Source organism: Amia ocellicauda, chromosome 22, assembly GCF_036373705.1.
Source record: "Amia ocellicauda isolate fAmiCal2 chromosome 22, fAmiCal2.hap1, whole genome shotgun sequence".
In the NCBI taxonomy this organism is placed as follows: domain Eukaryota; kingdom Metazoa; phylum Chordata; class Actinopteri; order Amiiformes; family Amiidae; genus Amia; species Amia ocellicauda.
In genome coordinates this window covers 18818538-18835272 of record NC_089871.1, presented here as the reverse complement: position 1 = coordinate 18835272, position 16735 = coordinate 18818538, and the positions used below count along the sequence as shown (strand labels likewise).

Below are 16735 nucleotides of genomic sequence, written 5' to 3'. Positions count from 1 at the left end.
TGTTGTCATAGATTAAAATAACTGTGCGTGTGTGTATTTTTTAACAGCCGAGTTTTTAACAGATGAGTGGTTGATCTGTTTCGATCAGAGTGTGGATGAGCAGTTGCTTGTGTGTGTCTGGTGCAGTGTTTTTCTCCATTAGTCTAATGTCCGGCCCTGTCCCTCAGGCTGCAGTAGTGAGTGCCTTTGCCCAGACCCTGCGGAGATACACCTCTCTGAACCACCTGGCCCAGGCCGCTCGGGCAGTGCTGCAGAACACCTCGCAGATCAACCAGATGCTCAGCGACCTCAACCGAGTGGACTTTGCCAACGTGCAGGTAGGCCCCTCCATCTCCCTTTGAAACCACGACACTGAACTCTGGCCCCATCCTAAAGATCTCTGGATAGTTTGCTTCCACATTTAAGTACATTCCCTTATCCATGTTTAACTGGAATCTGAATTTGAGGAGGCACCTTTTCTGGGACTTTTGAATCGCTGACCGTGTGTGTTGTTTGTATGTACAGGAGCAGGCCTCGTGGGTGTGTCAGTGTGAGGAGGGGATGGTGCAGCGGCTGGAGCAAGACTTCAAGGTCACCCTGCAGCAGCAGAGCTCACTGGACCAGTGGGCAGCCTGGCTGAACAACGTGGTCAACCAGGTTCTCAAGCCCCACGAGGGCAGCCCCAGCTTCCCCAAGGCCGCCCGCCAGTTCCTGCTCAAGTGGTCCTTCTACAGGTACAGCAGCCTGCTCCTGGTGTGCACCCCATCTGCCCATCCCCAGATAAACATCTTGTCACACGCCTTTTACACTCTTAAGCTGTGAGGTGATTCCCTTTAGCTCCTCCACCATACTCTTGTCATTGATTCTGCTCTGTTCTGCACCCCTTCCCCTGTGTGGATTAATTTACTCCTCTTTTGAGTGGGCCAACCCCCACACCAGCGCAGTGGGAAAGTGCTCAGCCCAGTCTTCGTCCTTCTCTGCAGCTCCATGGTGATCCGGGATCTGACCCTGCGCAGCGCTGCCAGCTTTGGCTCTTTCCACCTGATCCGGCTGCTGTACGATGAGTACATGTTCTACTTGGTGGAGCACCGCGTGGCCCAGGCCACCGGAGAGACGCCCATTGCCGTCATGGGGGAGGTGAGGGCATCGCTGCACTGTCCACCCACGCATCTCTGGCCTTGCACGCTCTGGAGATCCTCAATTTAATATCTTTGATACAAACACAGGACAGATTGATTTGCCTCCAAATATTTGTGTAAAATAGCCTACAATGATAAAAACATAAGATGACTATCATAGGAAAAAAATGCCCAAATGTATGAGTCAAAGAATGACACTTTATTCTCATGGCACTTGCTCATGGACGACTATAATTACACATCTCCATTAGTTTATTCGACAGAAAAAGCTTTACAAGTTTTTTATATTTTCAATATGCCCCTCATTGTTTTTAACTGTCCACAGGTGATACTCTTGCATTGAGTTTTGTTCAGAGTTGCTATGGAAATGTGTTGATGCTACAGCTGTGAACAACCTGAGACACCTAGCCCAATGTCTCACACCACAAATTGGTTTGGTTTCTATCTCAGCTGCAGGGTATTAAGCACAGCTTTCTATTTAAAACATGCCAATAAAAGATAGAAATAGTCATATAAAACATAGTCTTAATGACTACGCATGTTGTTGTAGGCTATTTTTCCGCGATGTTTACACGTCCATCATCAGCAATATCAATTTTTTGTAATGATGGGCTCCTAGCTCTAGCAGCAGTGTCAAACTTTACAAAGGCATAGCCTAACCTTTTCTGCAGTCAAAATGAGTTCTGACAGAAGTGTTATTCCTGTTTACATCTGCTGTTAAACTTGTTTCTGAACACTTTTTTTTTCTACTACAGTTCAGTGATCTCAATTCTATGATGCCTATGCTTATGGATAAAGGTAAGATTGAGTATTGTCCTGTTCTTTTTAACCGCACTGCAAGCGACTCAGTGGAGACACTGAGTCGCTTGCAGTGCGGTCCAGAGGTGCTTGGCTCCATGTTACTCACAGAAGAGCCCGAGTTTAGTCGTCCTAGCAACAAGCCAGTTTCATTACCCACTGAGCTTCAGGAAATTGCTAAACAGATAAAAGCTGTATTGTGGCTACTCATCTCTAATCACTGTCCTCCCTCTCTGCCTCACAGACCCATCCCACTTCTCTGATGACATGAGTGACCTGGGCAGTGAGGGGGACAGTGGCTCCCGTGGCCCCAGCGAGCCCCCAGTGAAGAGGGAGCGCATTGAGCCACTCAACCACTCCCTACAGGAGATCTGAGAGACCAACCAGCCACTCCCCTGCCTCTCATCATCTCCACCTGTGCACAGCCACCGCAGCCCCACTGCCCACTTGACACCAGGGGAGGAAGCGGCTTTAAATAAGGCAGCCAAAACGCAACAACATTTGGGAACTTTTCATTCAGTCACACGAGGAGAATCCTGTATGCAACAGGATATGTATATAGACATCCACAGTATAGTGGTAGGCCTGTTTAGATACCTCCAGTTTCCAGGTGTATAGAAATGACAAAAAGTCTGTCCTTGTGGTTTTCTATCCCAACAAATATGAACACTTTTTTTTTTTTTAAATGTTTTTTTTTTTTTTTTTTTGGAGGGTGGAGAATTTTGGAGGTGGATTGTGTTTTTGCTCTTTTGTAAACTGGGAACTGTGAATGTAAGAATGAATGGATGTTGTACAGTACTGTTGTCTAGTCCTACACTTAACTCGGAGTGCTGTTTCAGTAGGTGTGCCATACTTTTAATCCAGTGCCTTAGAACACAACACCAATACGTTTCCCTCTTCAGCTGTGCCTAATTGTATCTACCACAGTCATGTGAGTAGTATGATGTTTTTCTTTGTTTGTAATTAGTTTCAGCACCTCAATTCCAAAGCACCTTGAAACCCTGGTAGAGGATTAGTAAATTATTGAGAACTCAAAGGCTCAGCCATGCAGTACAAAGTCCTGCTCTTTTGAAAGGGTGCCTCTGTGAATCCTGGTTCCTTGGGTTGTTAACAAAACAGGATGATGTGCAGCAGACTGTACCTTACGTCCGCTCTGGGATCAGTTTCCTTCCTTGCTGGAACACATTGAAAGAGGAGTCCATGCTCAGAATATTGTTTTCCTTTGTGTATAGATTTTTTTTTTTTTTAAAGCATACATTTAGATATTCTGCCTGACATTTTAATCCATATGATCTCTGCTAGCTGTCACATGGCCCTGGATGGATGAGTGGATGCTTGGGGCTGGAGATTTGTAATGAGTCTGCTGTGCCAAAAGATTTGATGCTGCATAATAAACCCCAAAAATGGCTGGTGTTGGTGAGTGGGTCACCCATGCGTCAGTCCCAGGAGCTTCTCCAGGCAAGTGTAAACAAACTGATTTCAAGGTCCCCAATGACAGCAGGGTTATTCTAAAACGGATGGTTGCCATCCACGCCTCATTGTCACCCTTCTCCAGAGAATGACTTTGTAACCAGATATTAACTAGGTACTTTGTTGACAAAAGCTGATTTGACCAAATTGCCTGATGCCCTAACCACAGGGAAAATCACACAGGATCACTCAGTCCCCAAGTCAGTTGACCTCTTGCCTCACTGTCCTTCCCCTCTGACATGATTCTGGCATTTGGAAAAGATCTCCGTGTCAGTGCAGTCTCCAGCAGTACCCAAGGACCCAATGCATCTTCTTGTCAGTTGGTTTGAACAAATTCCCACCTACCTAGTGTTTTTCTCCCACCTTTTTGTGCCTCTGTATCATCTATATTAGAATTTGCCTCCCACCTCACACCAAAAAGAATGACTGCTGTAACACATCAATCTGCTTTTCAATCTGAACTTAATGGTCACTAATTCATCCCACAGATTGACATCTTAGTCAGTTTTGGTGGAATCTTGAGGAGAATTCTACTATAGCATGATCCTGCTTGATTAATGCATTTCTTTATTCTTAGAGAAATAAAAAAAAGCTATTTTTGTATTACATTGGAACTCATTTATTTTGAGTGAAGCTGATCTACAAAAAAAAAAAAAAAGCTGTAGCTATTGTTCTAGACTTATTTATACATTAACAAAGTAGCAGTTTAACAAAAAAAAAAAAAAAACCTAAATATTTAGCTTCTTTAACTGTTGATTTGTAGAAAGGTGTTCTTGATACTTTTTTGTGGCATTTTAAAATTACTTTTGTATAAGTTTTTTTTCTGTAATAAAATGTTTTTGGTGGCTTTTCTTTTACATATGTTTTTGGAAAATTCTTTCTTACTTCACCCCACAATGTGGACACCACTTGGATGGTGAGCCCCATCCTGCACAACAAATGTGAGACTGGTACAATACATTCCCTCATAGATTGATAAATTCCCTCCATCATCTCAACACATTTCTAAGGACCTATAACTTTGGTCCTCTACCCAACAAAGTTGATAAACTGCAAGAAACTATCTGGCATTTTTATAATGCTGCATTTAAAAATAATCAGATTAGTATTTATTTGATTTGAACCTTACAGATGCAAATGCTACTTGTGTAACTTTGTATGCTGCATCCTACCGAGCTATTAATCCATTCTCCACTCCATTATTGGATTAAAAATTAAATAAAAAGCAAGATGATCCTAAAGGTTACTTTTATTTCTGCAGTTCTTTCAAAAGCACACTCAAGCCACCATTAGATAACACCTTTTTTGCAGCAAACCTTCACCTAACTCACATTTTATAAAGTTGATCAGATTGGATACCTGAGAGTTTGAAGACTCTCAGGCTGTAGTTCATTGGACACCCCCATTCAAATGGCCTTCATGCGTCTTTTTGCTATGGTGACTATTGCCTGACGGGAATCTTGTGACGGGATTTTTTGTTTTCTTTAAAGTTGTTTAGATTTGGAATGAGGGTTATTTTTTAATTGTACTAGTTCTGGTTCTTATTTCATGTATTTTGTACCTTATTTTTAAATATTTTTAAAACTGTTCTGGATTACACTGTCTAGCCTGGAGACTGATAAATAGTCCTTACTGCATACAGTTCAGTTGTATTTTGTACTGGAATGTCCAATAAATTGGTGTAAAAAGTCAAGCAAAAGTGAGGCTCTCTTTTTTCCAGCAGTATATTTCAATATTTGTAAAATGTAATTCTTAATTAATTGCTATTAAAAATGCTCTGCCTTTACCTTTTCAATTAACGGTCATTATCAATTCACTCCTATACCAACTTTGGATTTTCAGTTTGCAGTGGAATCCAGCAGCTTGAATTAGAAAGAGTTTATATTTTCAAAATGAACTATAACTTTCCATCTCTACAACCCATAAAAAGAATCAAGAAAAGGCTTCAAGTCTTCCTGGCAATTCCATTTCAGCATTCTCAATTAAGCCCACTTCTGACATCTAATTATATTCACGATCCAAGATCCAAGGCACACACAATCCACATATCATACAGCAAACACAATGTACTTACAAAGAGAAACACTTCAAAAAAGAATTCCTACATGTACAATAAAGAGGCTAGGTCTTCAGAAGCTTGGTTCTTGGTCCAAAGAGAAAAGGTCAGGAAAATGATCCCCAGACCCTCACCCAGGGAAGGGCAGCTTCCAAAAGTCAGGATATCTCTTTAGGTTTAATGTTCCCGACTTAAAACCCCAGTTGGCTGTGACATCCCTGACAGCCTCCAGAACTGTCAATGAACCCTCCTGTGTTAGGTCCTGCAAGGTCTCAAGTTCATAGAGGGGGTTGTGCAAAAAGTGTGCTTCACAAGCTTCTGAACAGGACTAGGTGTGCCCTGCCTTCACATCGAACACCCGGCCATGTACTTCCCTGCAGAGAAAGACAGAACAAGCAAAATCAGTTTGGATAATTTAAAACAGCAGAGCAATCATGTGCCTTCTGGTAACACGTTACTCAACAGTGGTGGCCAAGACTTAACTAGACTATAACTATATCAGATGAAATACATGATTTATGTAGCCTGAAGTTCAAATTATAGTAAACAGAAAATGTAGCTGGCCTTTCCAAATACAATCAAAATGAATCAACTTAAAATGATCAAATCATTATTTGTAAGCAGTTGAAATGAACCTAATAAATAAAAAATATAAACTATACCAAACAAAACTATAAGCACAACATGTAAAGTGTTGGTCCCATGTTTCATGAGCTGAAATGAAAGATCTCAGAAATATTCCATACACACAAAAAGTTTATTTATCTCACATTTTGATCACAAATTTCTTTATATCCCTGTTAGTGAGCATTTCTCCTTTGCCAAGATAATCTAACCCCTGATAGGTATAACATATCAAGAAGCTGATTTAAACACATGATCATTACACAGGCGCACCTTGTGTTGGGGACAATAAAAGGCCCCTCTAAAATGTGCAATTTTGTTACACAGCACAATGCCACATGTCTCAAGTTTTGAGGGAGCGTGCAATTGGCTGCTGACTATAGTAATATCCACCAGAGCTGTTGCTGGACGCTCCTTCAATGTCATTTTAGAGAATTTAGCATTACGTTTGCCCAACTGAAGAATTTCTGCTCAAACTGTCAGAAACCATCTCAGAGAAAGAGATCGTCCTCACCAGGGTCTTGACATGACTGCAGCTCTGGAGGACATTCCTGTAGTCAGCAGGCCAATTGAACCAACTCCCTCAAAACTTGACACTTGAAATTGATTTCCTTATTTGAACTGTAACTCAGTGAAATCTTCAAAAATATAAATGCAACATGCAACAATTTTATTCAGTTAATATTATATGTATCTATGTAATGAGCACTAATAATATGCTCTAATTCACCGTCACACAAATATATAAATTATGTGCAGGGTTCAAGGTATGAGTATTTTTCCCCCTTTTTGAAGAACAAACGTTCTGTGCTTTGAGGAATACTAAGTGAGTTAGTTAAAGTGTAAGTTTCTCTGCACAATGTACCTGTGGCAAACCTCTTCTTCACCAGGGACATGCGGTAGCGGCTTCCCACGAGCTCAATGTCCAGCCCTGATAGGGAGGCACCTGAGCCCACAAACTGCACCCCCATGCTGGGGGGAGGACCCCGGGGCACCTCCCGACACTGCCAGCTAGCACACAGCGTGCCCGAGCCTGAGGGAGAGGAACAGGGAGAGGGGGGCAAAGGCCTCAATCATTCAGACTGATCTCAAACATGAGCGGCAGGCATCTCTGTGACCTGTCCTCATAGCATCACCGACAGCAGTAGTGTTACTGTGCACATTTACCCACAATTGCAATCAATTGAGTGACTGGATCTGCAATGACTGGCATTTGCAAAACACTTCAAGTAAGTTCATATTCAGATTCAGTTCCTTTTGGTGACAACTTTATTATTCACACCCTCTACCAATCAGCGCCATCAAACCTATTCCCCAACTTTTCAACAAAATCATAAAGTGGTAGAAGATGTCATAAGGAGACTTCAAGGTGATCTTGACAGTATTTCCAGATCCATTTGAACCCATGTCTCTCGCGGGTCATTTGCCTGCTAAACTAATCCACAAAAATCCACTCACAAAAAAAACCAACAACAACCAAAAAACTGCTGTGAACGTGGGTGTGATGCTGGGATGTAGAATAGCCTTAGTAAAAAGATCCCCCATGCTTCATCAACAGACTTCAGAGCTGTGGAGCCGTTCATCCCCCTCAGCAGTGTGCCTCTCACTGTGCGTCACACCAAGACCTCCTGCCCACTCAGCTCATCGCCTCAGCATTCTTATGCTAATGTTGATATTTAAGATAATGATACCCTTAAAAAGAAACATCTACATATATCTAGACCAGTAACTATAGACTATATATAGGCCAGTAACAAGACAATTTGCTTATTTAATAATTATTTTAATAATTTTTTTTTAAGAGTGTAATTACCTTTACTATCAGCTGTGGGGGAAATATTGGGCAGTTTCCATAGCAACCGCCGCTCCTCCGCATTCCTAAACAGAGAGAGGTGCAAGTGTGATCGGAGCCGCTCCACTTGGCAAGATTCACAAAGCAATAAAAAAAACAAAAAAAAAACCACCGGAAAACAAAAACTGAACAAAAAATTGATTCAGTTGATTCACATTGATAACTGCCTGCCAGAGCCAGCAGCATGGGAGGTGCGTCGCTCACGGCTCTGCTTCAGTCTCTTGTTTCCTGCCGCACAGAGCAAGGACGATGCCCAGTCCTGCCTGTCTGAGTAAACCCCTCACTTGCAGGTAATAACAATGTGGCTTCAACAGTCAGAGAGGTACTTTGAATGTACATATCACAGGCCAATTTTGGAAAATGTTTGCATTTGGAAGTGCACTGATAAATCAATCAATGATAAATATACAAATGTATCTTTAGCAAGAACTACAAGAGGTTTCCAGCCCAGTTCCTGGAGGGCAGCAATATCTTCTGGGTTTGGCTTGATTTGATTACTTGATTGACCTGTTTACTGTATGAATTAGCCAAAGTTAACAGTATTTAATGGTCTTAAAACATTTAATAACAATTTTTCTTCAATACCTTCACAAGTTCAAAATAACTGGACTACAAAGGGGTGGAAAGCTTGTCCTTGTCTGGAGAGACAGTACCCCTGCCACACCCACTCACCACACGCCGGGCGGCTGGCACTGCACGTCAGTGGCGCTGTCCTCCAGGGGCAGGACTACCTGCACGCTGCTGAGCTGGGAGGCGGTGGCGGTGGCGGGGCAGCAGTGGTAGTCCAGGGAGACTCGGGTGACTGTGCCACTACTCTGACACTCTGCAGAGAGGAGCAGGGGGGCACAGCCTGGGTCCTGGGAAGACACCTGAGCCACAGCGAGAGGGGGAGAGGGTCACAGTCAACACAGACCAACACCGTAACTCGATTTAGATCAATTCCATTTTTACATTGCCACAGATCACTTCACGCAGCAGTAAGAAAACCATTAGGCACAGAGGAGAGAAAAATAAATACGTAGGAAAATAAATAAGTAGGATAATGGAAATAATAAACAAAAATAAATCTCTGGGGGTCCACAGTCTAAGGCCTAAGCTGCTTCCACTCCAGAAGTATAACTGACTGATGCTTTTAACACAGACAATAGTTTTCAACAATTTTAAATGTAAGTACATGCCTGTCATTTTAGAAACCTAAACCTGCTCTCCCTGAAAGAACTGCAGAGTTGAAGGAAGTAAGCTTGTGACGTCTAATAGATGCAATTTTTAGGAAAATATACATTATCTACTATTATTATTGAAAATTAAAAACATTTATGGCTGGTTTCTCAGACCTCATTTCGCACTAGCCTAGTCTAGTAACTCTACCTAAAATAACATTGGGTAATCTATGACTCGTGCGCTAAGTGGGGTCTGTGAAACAAGCCAATAAAGAAAGATATTCTAATCTAGACCACTGTTGCGTCTGCACCTGCCCTTTCGGTGCGTTCAGGAAGAGCAGGTTCTGATAGCCTCTGAAATGAAGGGGGCATATTTACAATTACATTCCAGAATGACAATTTGTACTTAATCATTTGGGGATCCTGACCCAATAAAGTCAAGGTATATTATATTACATTAACAGGTGCATATGAACCCTTTAAGTCAGAGGAATAAGACTGCTGGAAGGCAGGGTCCAGTCTAGTAAGGTGTCAGCCAGTACACACCTAACCTATGGAAAATACAGGGCACTGAGTGGAATGAGATGTTCACACCTCACATTATTAGACTCCGTGGCATTTTTCACAAGTATGGAATAGTTAACCCTTCACAGATATGAACAGACCATAGGAGTCTATTACATACTCCACTGTCTGACTCGAGTGGGCTGCCCAGCTGGTGCTAAAACAGGTGCCAGTCTGTTTGAATATTACATTTGATTATACAGGATAGAAATGGGAGCTGCGGTAATGGAGTAATGCAAAATCTCATTTGGGAGATCCCTAAGCAAATTAGAATGAGTTTTAAATCCATCAACTGGGAGAATTAAATATTGTGTATGATTCTGGACAAAACAGGCTCCAATTTTTTTAATGGGATTCTTTATTCTGCTGAATAAAACTAGAAGTCCTAATATCCTAAGCTAGAAGTGTTAATGTATTAAGTGTTAAGAGCTCTCACCTGGTATTTAAGAAGTCCTACATTGTAATACGAAGCCTGGGGGTTGAGCTCGGCCTCTCTCTGTAGGTGAAGGTTAAGTGCCTGCATATTGAACCAGAAATCTCTGGTGTCTGGATCACTCTGGGATGGGTCGCTAAAAGGAGTAAAACATTATAAATAATACATAAAAATAAATAAAAAATATGCTACAGAATATAGACCATCATACAATAAACTCTCCCCAAGGTAGGAGAAATAGTCCGATTTCAACAGGTAAACACAAATTCAGTCACACCAGCACTCGCACTATTTCCAAGTCACCATGCAACTCCTTCCTGCTTCTGTGTGGTGAAGGATTTGTCCAGCGTTTCCTCCCAGGCTCCAGCTACTGATGACAGACAGACTGGGATTCTCTCTCTGTCACGCAAAGTACATTATAAGGCTTTTGTGTTTTTTAGCATTTATTTTGCTTATAGAACTTCTTGCCTTTAAATCTTAAGTCATATCTCCATACTAATTACACAAAAATTGAGTTTCAATTGCAGGCAAAGCACAAGGAGAAAACCAATAGTTTGGAAGTTAAATCAGGGGAGGAAATGCAACTTAAAATAGCATCAGGAGGGGTGAGGGCGAGGGTTAAGTCTTGTGTTTGAATGACAAAGGTGGAGAAATAAAATCGGTGTCTCAATCAAATCAGCCAGGCAAAAAAAAAAATTGCTCGACAGCTTTTTTGGAGCTGAATTAAGAAATTATATAAACTCAAAATGCATGTCAATGGACATCAACGTTCAAATCAAAATTGAAAGCCTTAATTACAAATCATATTAATTGGCCTGCTTCCATTGCTCTAATTACTTACAGAAATTAAATAATTACTGACACAATTTGCCCCAATGGATTTTCTGTACCAACGTTCTATTTCCTCAAGGTGTCGTACTCTTCCACACGATCTGCTAATAAGCAAACTGAGAACATTGCACACAGGAAAGCCCTTAATTTGGTCTCTGTCTACACTTTGCCTTGACATCCTGTAGTCTCTTCATTACCGAGTTACCAGGGATCACGGCATTCTTTTGATTACATTGTACACTTGCAAATACTGCATATAGTGTCATCCCCAACACCACAGATATATGGTCCCTAATGCAGTAGGTGTGCTTTGCAAAAGGCACTAAAAAGTCACAGAATCAAATAAACTGGAAATCTATGAACTACTATTGTAAGGAATGCATACCTATGTACTGCACCCCAAACACTCACCTGTAGAGAAGCTTCTGATTGGGCAGGAAGTGGTCTACTCGGGCTATATTGACCAATCGGAAGCTGAGGACAGGCGCATTGGGATTGGCTGTAAAGATGCGTGTGATTCCAGCAGGAAAGGACATGGTGAGGTCACCTGTGATCTTTACCAGGCAGCTGTGGACGCACACATTTAGCAAAGTTCTTACTCCATACACACCCCTTCAATTACAGCTTGCCATTGACTTTACCAATAAGACTTTTTGAACGTGCAATACAAGATTATCTGAAAGGCCTCATTTGTAAGTGTTTCAAGTAGAAAACATATCAATATGTTAAAATTTTTGAGCAATAGTTGAAGAGATCAGATCTGACCCCTCTGATTTCCAAATGGTCATGTGACAGGCAGTGCAAGCAGGCTTTTCAAAGTTTACACCAAAAGTGGCTTCAGCTGCATAGTATACATTTTAATTCTAAATTGCTGTCCCTTAAAATAAGTGAGCCTTTGTATTAGTAAACAGGCTAACATGAAAACTTTGCTCTCAGAAGAAAGTGCATATAACCAAACAAAACAGAGAAGGGGCTACAGTGCCCACCGGTTGTGCTCTCCTCCCTTGAAGTAGGCGTTGATGTACTCTGTGATGGCAGCTGCTACAGGCCAGGCCTCCTGGGTACTCAGAGAGATGGGGCTCGGACCCCGAGACAGACCTGCCCAGAGACGGACAGCGTTTTAACACTGACTTCATTGATCCAAACAAAATGCAAATAAATACAGGAAGAAAAAATAATGCCTTTGAAATTCAATGCGTTAAATAACAAACTACCAAATAAATGATTCAATGACCTGAGCGAGAGAGCGAACAAGATGGGGAGAGACAGAGAGAGTGAACAAGGGAGAGAGAAAGAGACTGAGAACTAGGGGGGAAACAGTGTTTGGTAGGAGTACCAGACAACTTGGCTCAAGTACAAGACTGAGAACATTAAATAACTCTCACTCTCTGAGCAAAACACCCACTACGTGATATACAACACGAAGAGAGCATGTGACAGAATCCGTAGTGCACCTGCTCAGCAAAGTTGTGCTGTTGGCGATGGGGGAGGGGGTTCTCACCTCGGGCTGGGCTGGCGGGGCGGGGGGTTGGGGTGTGGCCTCCCCAGTCACTGGGGCTGGAGGAGGAGGATGAAGAGGTGAGGGGGGGGCTGGGCCCTGGCAGGGGAGATGAGCATACAGACCTGGACTGAAAAGCACAGGCTATCATTAGAGATCATGGGGGGTTAAAAGAGTATGTATTTAGATTCAGTGTTATAATCAGCAACACAACATTCTCGCACATCTTTGGTTTTTGTAGGGGTTCCAGTTGTCATCTCTGGCACACCTCTGATTAACTGACCCACATAACCCCAGCTAAGACAAACCTACTATGCCAAAAGACAGGTCCCTTAAAAATGGGGGAGGGGGCGTCAAGGCGGCTTCTAAATCTAGAAAAGTGGCATGACTATAACACAATGGCTGTGTCTACATGCTGGTATAAAGTCATGATACTATTACAATGACAGATAGTTTTGTTAATATTGAGTTAATATAATTATTCCTGCTTTGTACTTTTGTTATTTTTTATAAAACACATTTAAAATTGTTAACAGCCATAATCTAAGCCATAAGATTGGAACATTATTTCTGCACTGAAGCAACTGTTTTCATTCCAGATACAATAGGCCTCAATCTAGGGCTGTGCGATATGACGATATATATCGTATGACGATAGAAAAACGTCTATCGTTTCATATCATGCTATATCGTTTATATCGTGGTGTTGCAAATTGCAATCTTTACGGCAGTATTTTTCATCATTAGGACGCTTTGCGTTCTTCTCGGTTCTTGCACACGTGTCGGATGCGGCAAGAAATGTGCATCAGAAACACAGACAGACAATGAGGAGAGTGAAGTGACACACAATAACCAACATAACCAAGAGATACTTTAATGCACAAGTGCACACGGTCCGCCCCGCTCTCGTCGCCGGGTTAAACTCGATCTGCAAGCACCCCCACCCCCGTTAATTTAGATTGATATAATTTGTATAAAATTAATAAACGTTTGTTTGCATTTTAATGAATTGGAAAGCAATGCAAACACATGCAGAAAGTATAATTTTCTTTTTATTAAGATGGTGAAGTGGTTCAACAGTTGTATTATTATTATTATTATTAATATTATTATTATTATTATAACTAGTTTGTATTAACAACGTGCTGTACTTGTAAGTAGAATCGAAACGCGACAGTCAGAAAGAAATGTCCCTGTCTAGCAGATGTTAATGCGCCACTATAAACCCGGCTGTGGTAAATCTTCCTGAATCTATACCTTATTACAGCGCATGTGTTGCGTGATTACTATTACTTGTGTTATTGTTGTTATGTGACAGTAAATCATAATGTATATATGTGCTCTGAGGAAGATAAGTCGAAACGCGTAAGCATTATGATGTTCACTTTTTCTCTAATAAATAATTTTTGAGACATCGGTGAATATGGACTGTTTTGGACTGTCCCATAACGACATAGCACACGTAATAGTAATCACACAACACTTGCCCTGTAATGTGTTGCATTCTGCATATATTTACCATGACAGCCTGCATGTAGTATTTGTTAGTTTTGCTTATTGGAGGATTAACGAAATACTTGTAGTTTGAATGTCTTTGGTATTATTTTGTGGCTTGATTGGATAAAAACAATAAATATCGAGATATATATCGTGTATCGCCCAAACTTCTAAAAATCTCGAGATTTTAAGTCTTATTCCAGCCCTACCTCAATCATTCCCATAACCCACCGATTATAAAAATAGTGTTATGTTATGTGCACCTCTGGATATCCCTGGAAAACTTCTTAAGAACTGAAAAAATGTAAAGTCTAAATCAAACAAATCAGTCAATTAAAGGGTTTATTTAGGCAGTTTAACAAGAATGGGGTGTGGGGTTGTAACGATCTAAGAAAAGGAATTAAAGCTGCAGGAGATATATTGATCCCTTCTCAACAGCTAAGGGGTATATTAGAGAAACTACCCTTTCACAGCCAAGTGCTCTACATTCCCACCCCTCCCACTCTAAGCAACAGACCAACTCTACTCTTCAAGCTACTGAATAATCAACAATGCAAACAAGGTATACATTTACATATTCACACATTTGCATAATATGCGTTGGTCATATTACTGTCAAACTGAACACAGCAGTCAAAACAGTTTGTCACCAGCCTATGTTGTCATCTTCAGCATGAGAAGTGATGGGGGGATTTTAGAGGAAGTTAAAATATTAGTCTGTCCCTTATCTTTCCAAAAGATACAGGGGCAGTCTTGTTTGCTTATCATGTCAGAGACACAATTCATTAAAATCCATGTGCACACATTTTAGTCTAATGGTTAAATTGGGCGAAATATTCAGATCCATTAAAATATCAACTTTTCCTCACACACTTCATAGAATGTCAATTTAATATTCTAACTACTGAGGTAGATGTCAGTCTATTGATTTATGGCATAGTTATTTATTTCTATTTGAACAGGGTGGCGAAAACGACTTCATAACTACATATAACAACCCCTCCCTCCTTTCCAACCCCTCCCATCTAATACAAAAAGGTTTTCAAATGTGAATTACTGACAGCAACTCTGATGTTGATAATTATGTTTTCTTCATTAATGTATCCAAGCTCCAGGGGTGTCTTACCCTTTCACATCCACTCAGCCGGCCCCCAGGGGCTCTCTTTGCTCGGGAGGGCCGGGGGGGGGCCACCACCAGCACCTCAGTGTTGTCCCGCCTTGAAGTGGGGGGTGTTCCTAGAGGACCGACAAAATCCAGACAAAAACCTTAATCGAATCTGGTCCACTGATCAACTGTGTTGTAGAATGAAAAGACATTCGTAGTCTTGATCCTGGATGGCTGTAGATTATTCATTTGGAACACTGCAGTACTCCAGGACAGTAGAGGACTTAAAAATAACTGCATTCCTGGCTTTAAATAAATAGACTTTTTAAGTTTGTGAAGAGTGTCTTTTACTGTATGAGAGAGGTTATCTTGCACAGTTTGGGCGAGAGAAACGTGAAGCAAAGCTGAACTGTGCAAGATAACATCTCTTATACAATAAGAGACACTCTTTCACACAACCTGTTCACTTATAAACCACACATATAAGGATTAGACACAAATTAACCTTCTTTCTTGCCATCTAAAAATGTTTTGGTCCAAGATCTGCTGTGACTCCCCTACAGTAGCTGATCTGTGCTGTGTTTTCATGTTAGTTAAATGTAACGAGACTATTAAAACTAAACATACATCATGTGAAACTTTTTTAAATACTGATAATTCTATGCACGGGATGACATTGATACACAACATAAGAGGTATATGCATTTTTGGAAATGCTGCTCTGTGTTTGGCCGATTTCTCATATGTGATTTATATGGCTCTAACGGACACTCCCTGCGCCCCTCTCCCTACCTGTACTGCGGGAGGCCTGCCGGCTTGAGCTGTAGCAGACCTGCTCTTTATCAGCCAGGCTGGTGGGTCCCAGTGTGGAGAAGCACAGGTCCTCCTGTGGCCCAGTATGCCGTGTCAGAGGGAGCCCATTCCTCCAGACCTCGCCCTCAGACGAGCGCTGTCGGCGGCTGCTCTCCCAGCCCCCTGCCATGGCCTCTGTGAAGGGGTTTTGTACAGAGTTCCAGCGCACCAGTTCCTTCTTGGCCGGACGGGAGGAGGAGGTGGTCACCATTGGCTTGCCAGCTAGAGAGGACTGGTGCGTGGGGCTGCCGATCATGGTGATGGAGAATGGGTCTTCAGGGGAGTCCAAAGGGGGGCCACCTCGCTCTTTGGGAATGATGGCCTGAGAAGAGTTAGGGGTCTTGGCGTCGCTGCTGAAGGAGATGGAGACGGGGTCTCCGCGGCTCTCCTTGGGCCCCCCAGAAGAGGACTGTACCCTGGTGTCCCAGGACAGGCGGGGGGTCGGGTTCCAGGGCTCAGAGGGGGCCCTCTCTTTGCAAGTCCTCTCAAAAGCCACCAGGAAGGGGTCCTCTGGCGGGATGTGCTTGCAGCCATGTGGCGGACCAGCCCAGGGTGAGGGCTCTAATCCAGAAGCCAGTGGCCGGTTGAAGGCGGGGAGAGAGGGGTCCTCGGACGCTCCTCTCCTGCCACGACATGGAGCAGCCCACCCTCCTGCGTCTTCCTGTGGTGCATAGCCGGGGGAGGGGTCGCAGACAGCAGCCAGAAAAGGGTCCCCCCCCCCTCCCGCCTCCTTGTTTTGCGATGTTGCTGGCCAGGCTGCCCACGTACAGGGTTCAGGGGAGAGCCCCATGGGCTGATGGGAAGGCGAGTCTAAACCTGAGTCCTCCACATTCTCAGGGGAGGAGGAATCGGAGGAGAAGGATGGGTCTATAAGAGG

General features: G+C 42.5%; 2 protein-coding genes across 7 annotated transcripts in view; one reads left to right on the top strand and one right to left on the bottom strand.

The window, feature by feature from the left end:
• The window catches only part of rfx2 (regulatory factor X, 2 (influences HLA class II expression)), a 58151-nt gene extending 54159 nt beyond the window's left edge, over window positions 1-3992 (top strand). For all 4 annotated transcript variants that reach the window (XM_066695643.1, XM_066695641.1, XM_066695642.1 and 1 more), the window contains 5 exons: window positions 168-317; window positions 505-713; window positions 963-1116; window positions 1874-1916; window positions 2161-3992. In XM_066695643.1, the coding sequence (XP_066551740.1) occupies window positions 168-317; window positions 505-713; window positions 963-1116; window positions 1874-1916; window positions 2161-2291 (687 nt within the window). In that variant the 3' untranslated portion in view covers window positions 2292-3992. The remainder of the gene's footprint in view (window positions 1-167; window positions 318-504; window positions 714-962; window positions 1117-1873; window positions 1917-2160) is intronic.
• Window positions 3993-4617: 625 nt separating this feature from the next.
• fcho1 (FCH and mu domain containing endocytic adaptor 1) overlaps window positions 4618-16735 on the bottom strand; it is a 183852-nt gene continuing 171734 nt past the window's right edge. For all 3 annotated transcript variants that reach the window (XM_066695638.1, XM_066695637.1, XM_066695639.1), the window contains 10 exons: window positions 15799-16725; window positions 15028-15137; window positions 12408-12534; window positions 11893-12004; window positions 11318-11473; window positions 10079-10211; window positions 8591-8787; window positions 7880-7944; window positions 6932-7099; window positions 4618-5816 (listed from right to left, as the gene is read on the bottom strand). In XM_066695638.1, the coding sequence (XP_066551735.1) occupies window positions 5788-5816; window positions 6932-7099; window positions 7880-7944; window positions 8591-8787; window positions 10079-10211; window positions 11318-11473; window positions 11893-12004; window positions 12408-12534; window positions 15028-15137; window positions 15799-16725 (2024 nt within the window). In that variant the 3' untranslated portion in view covers window positions 4618-5787. The remainder of the gene's footprint in view (window positions 5817-6931; window positions 7100-7879; window positions 7945-8590; window positions 8788-10078; window positions 10212-11317; window positions 11474-11892; window positions 12005-12407; window positions 12535-15027; window positions 15138-15798; window positions 16726-16735) is intronic.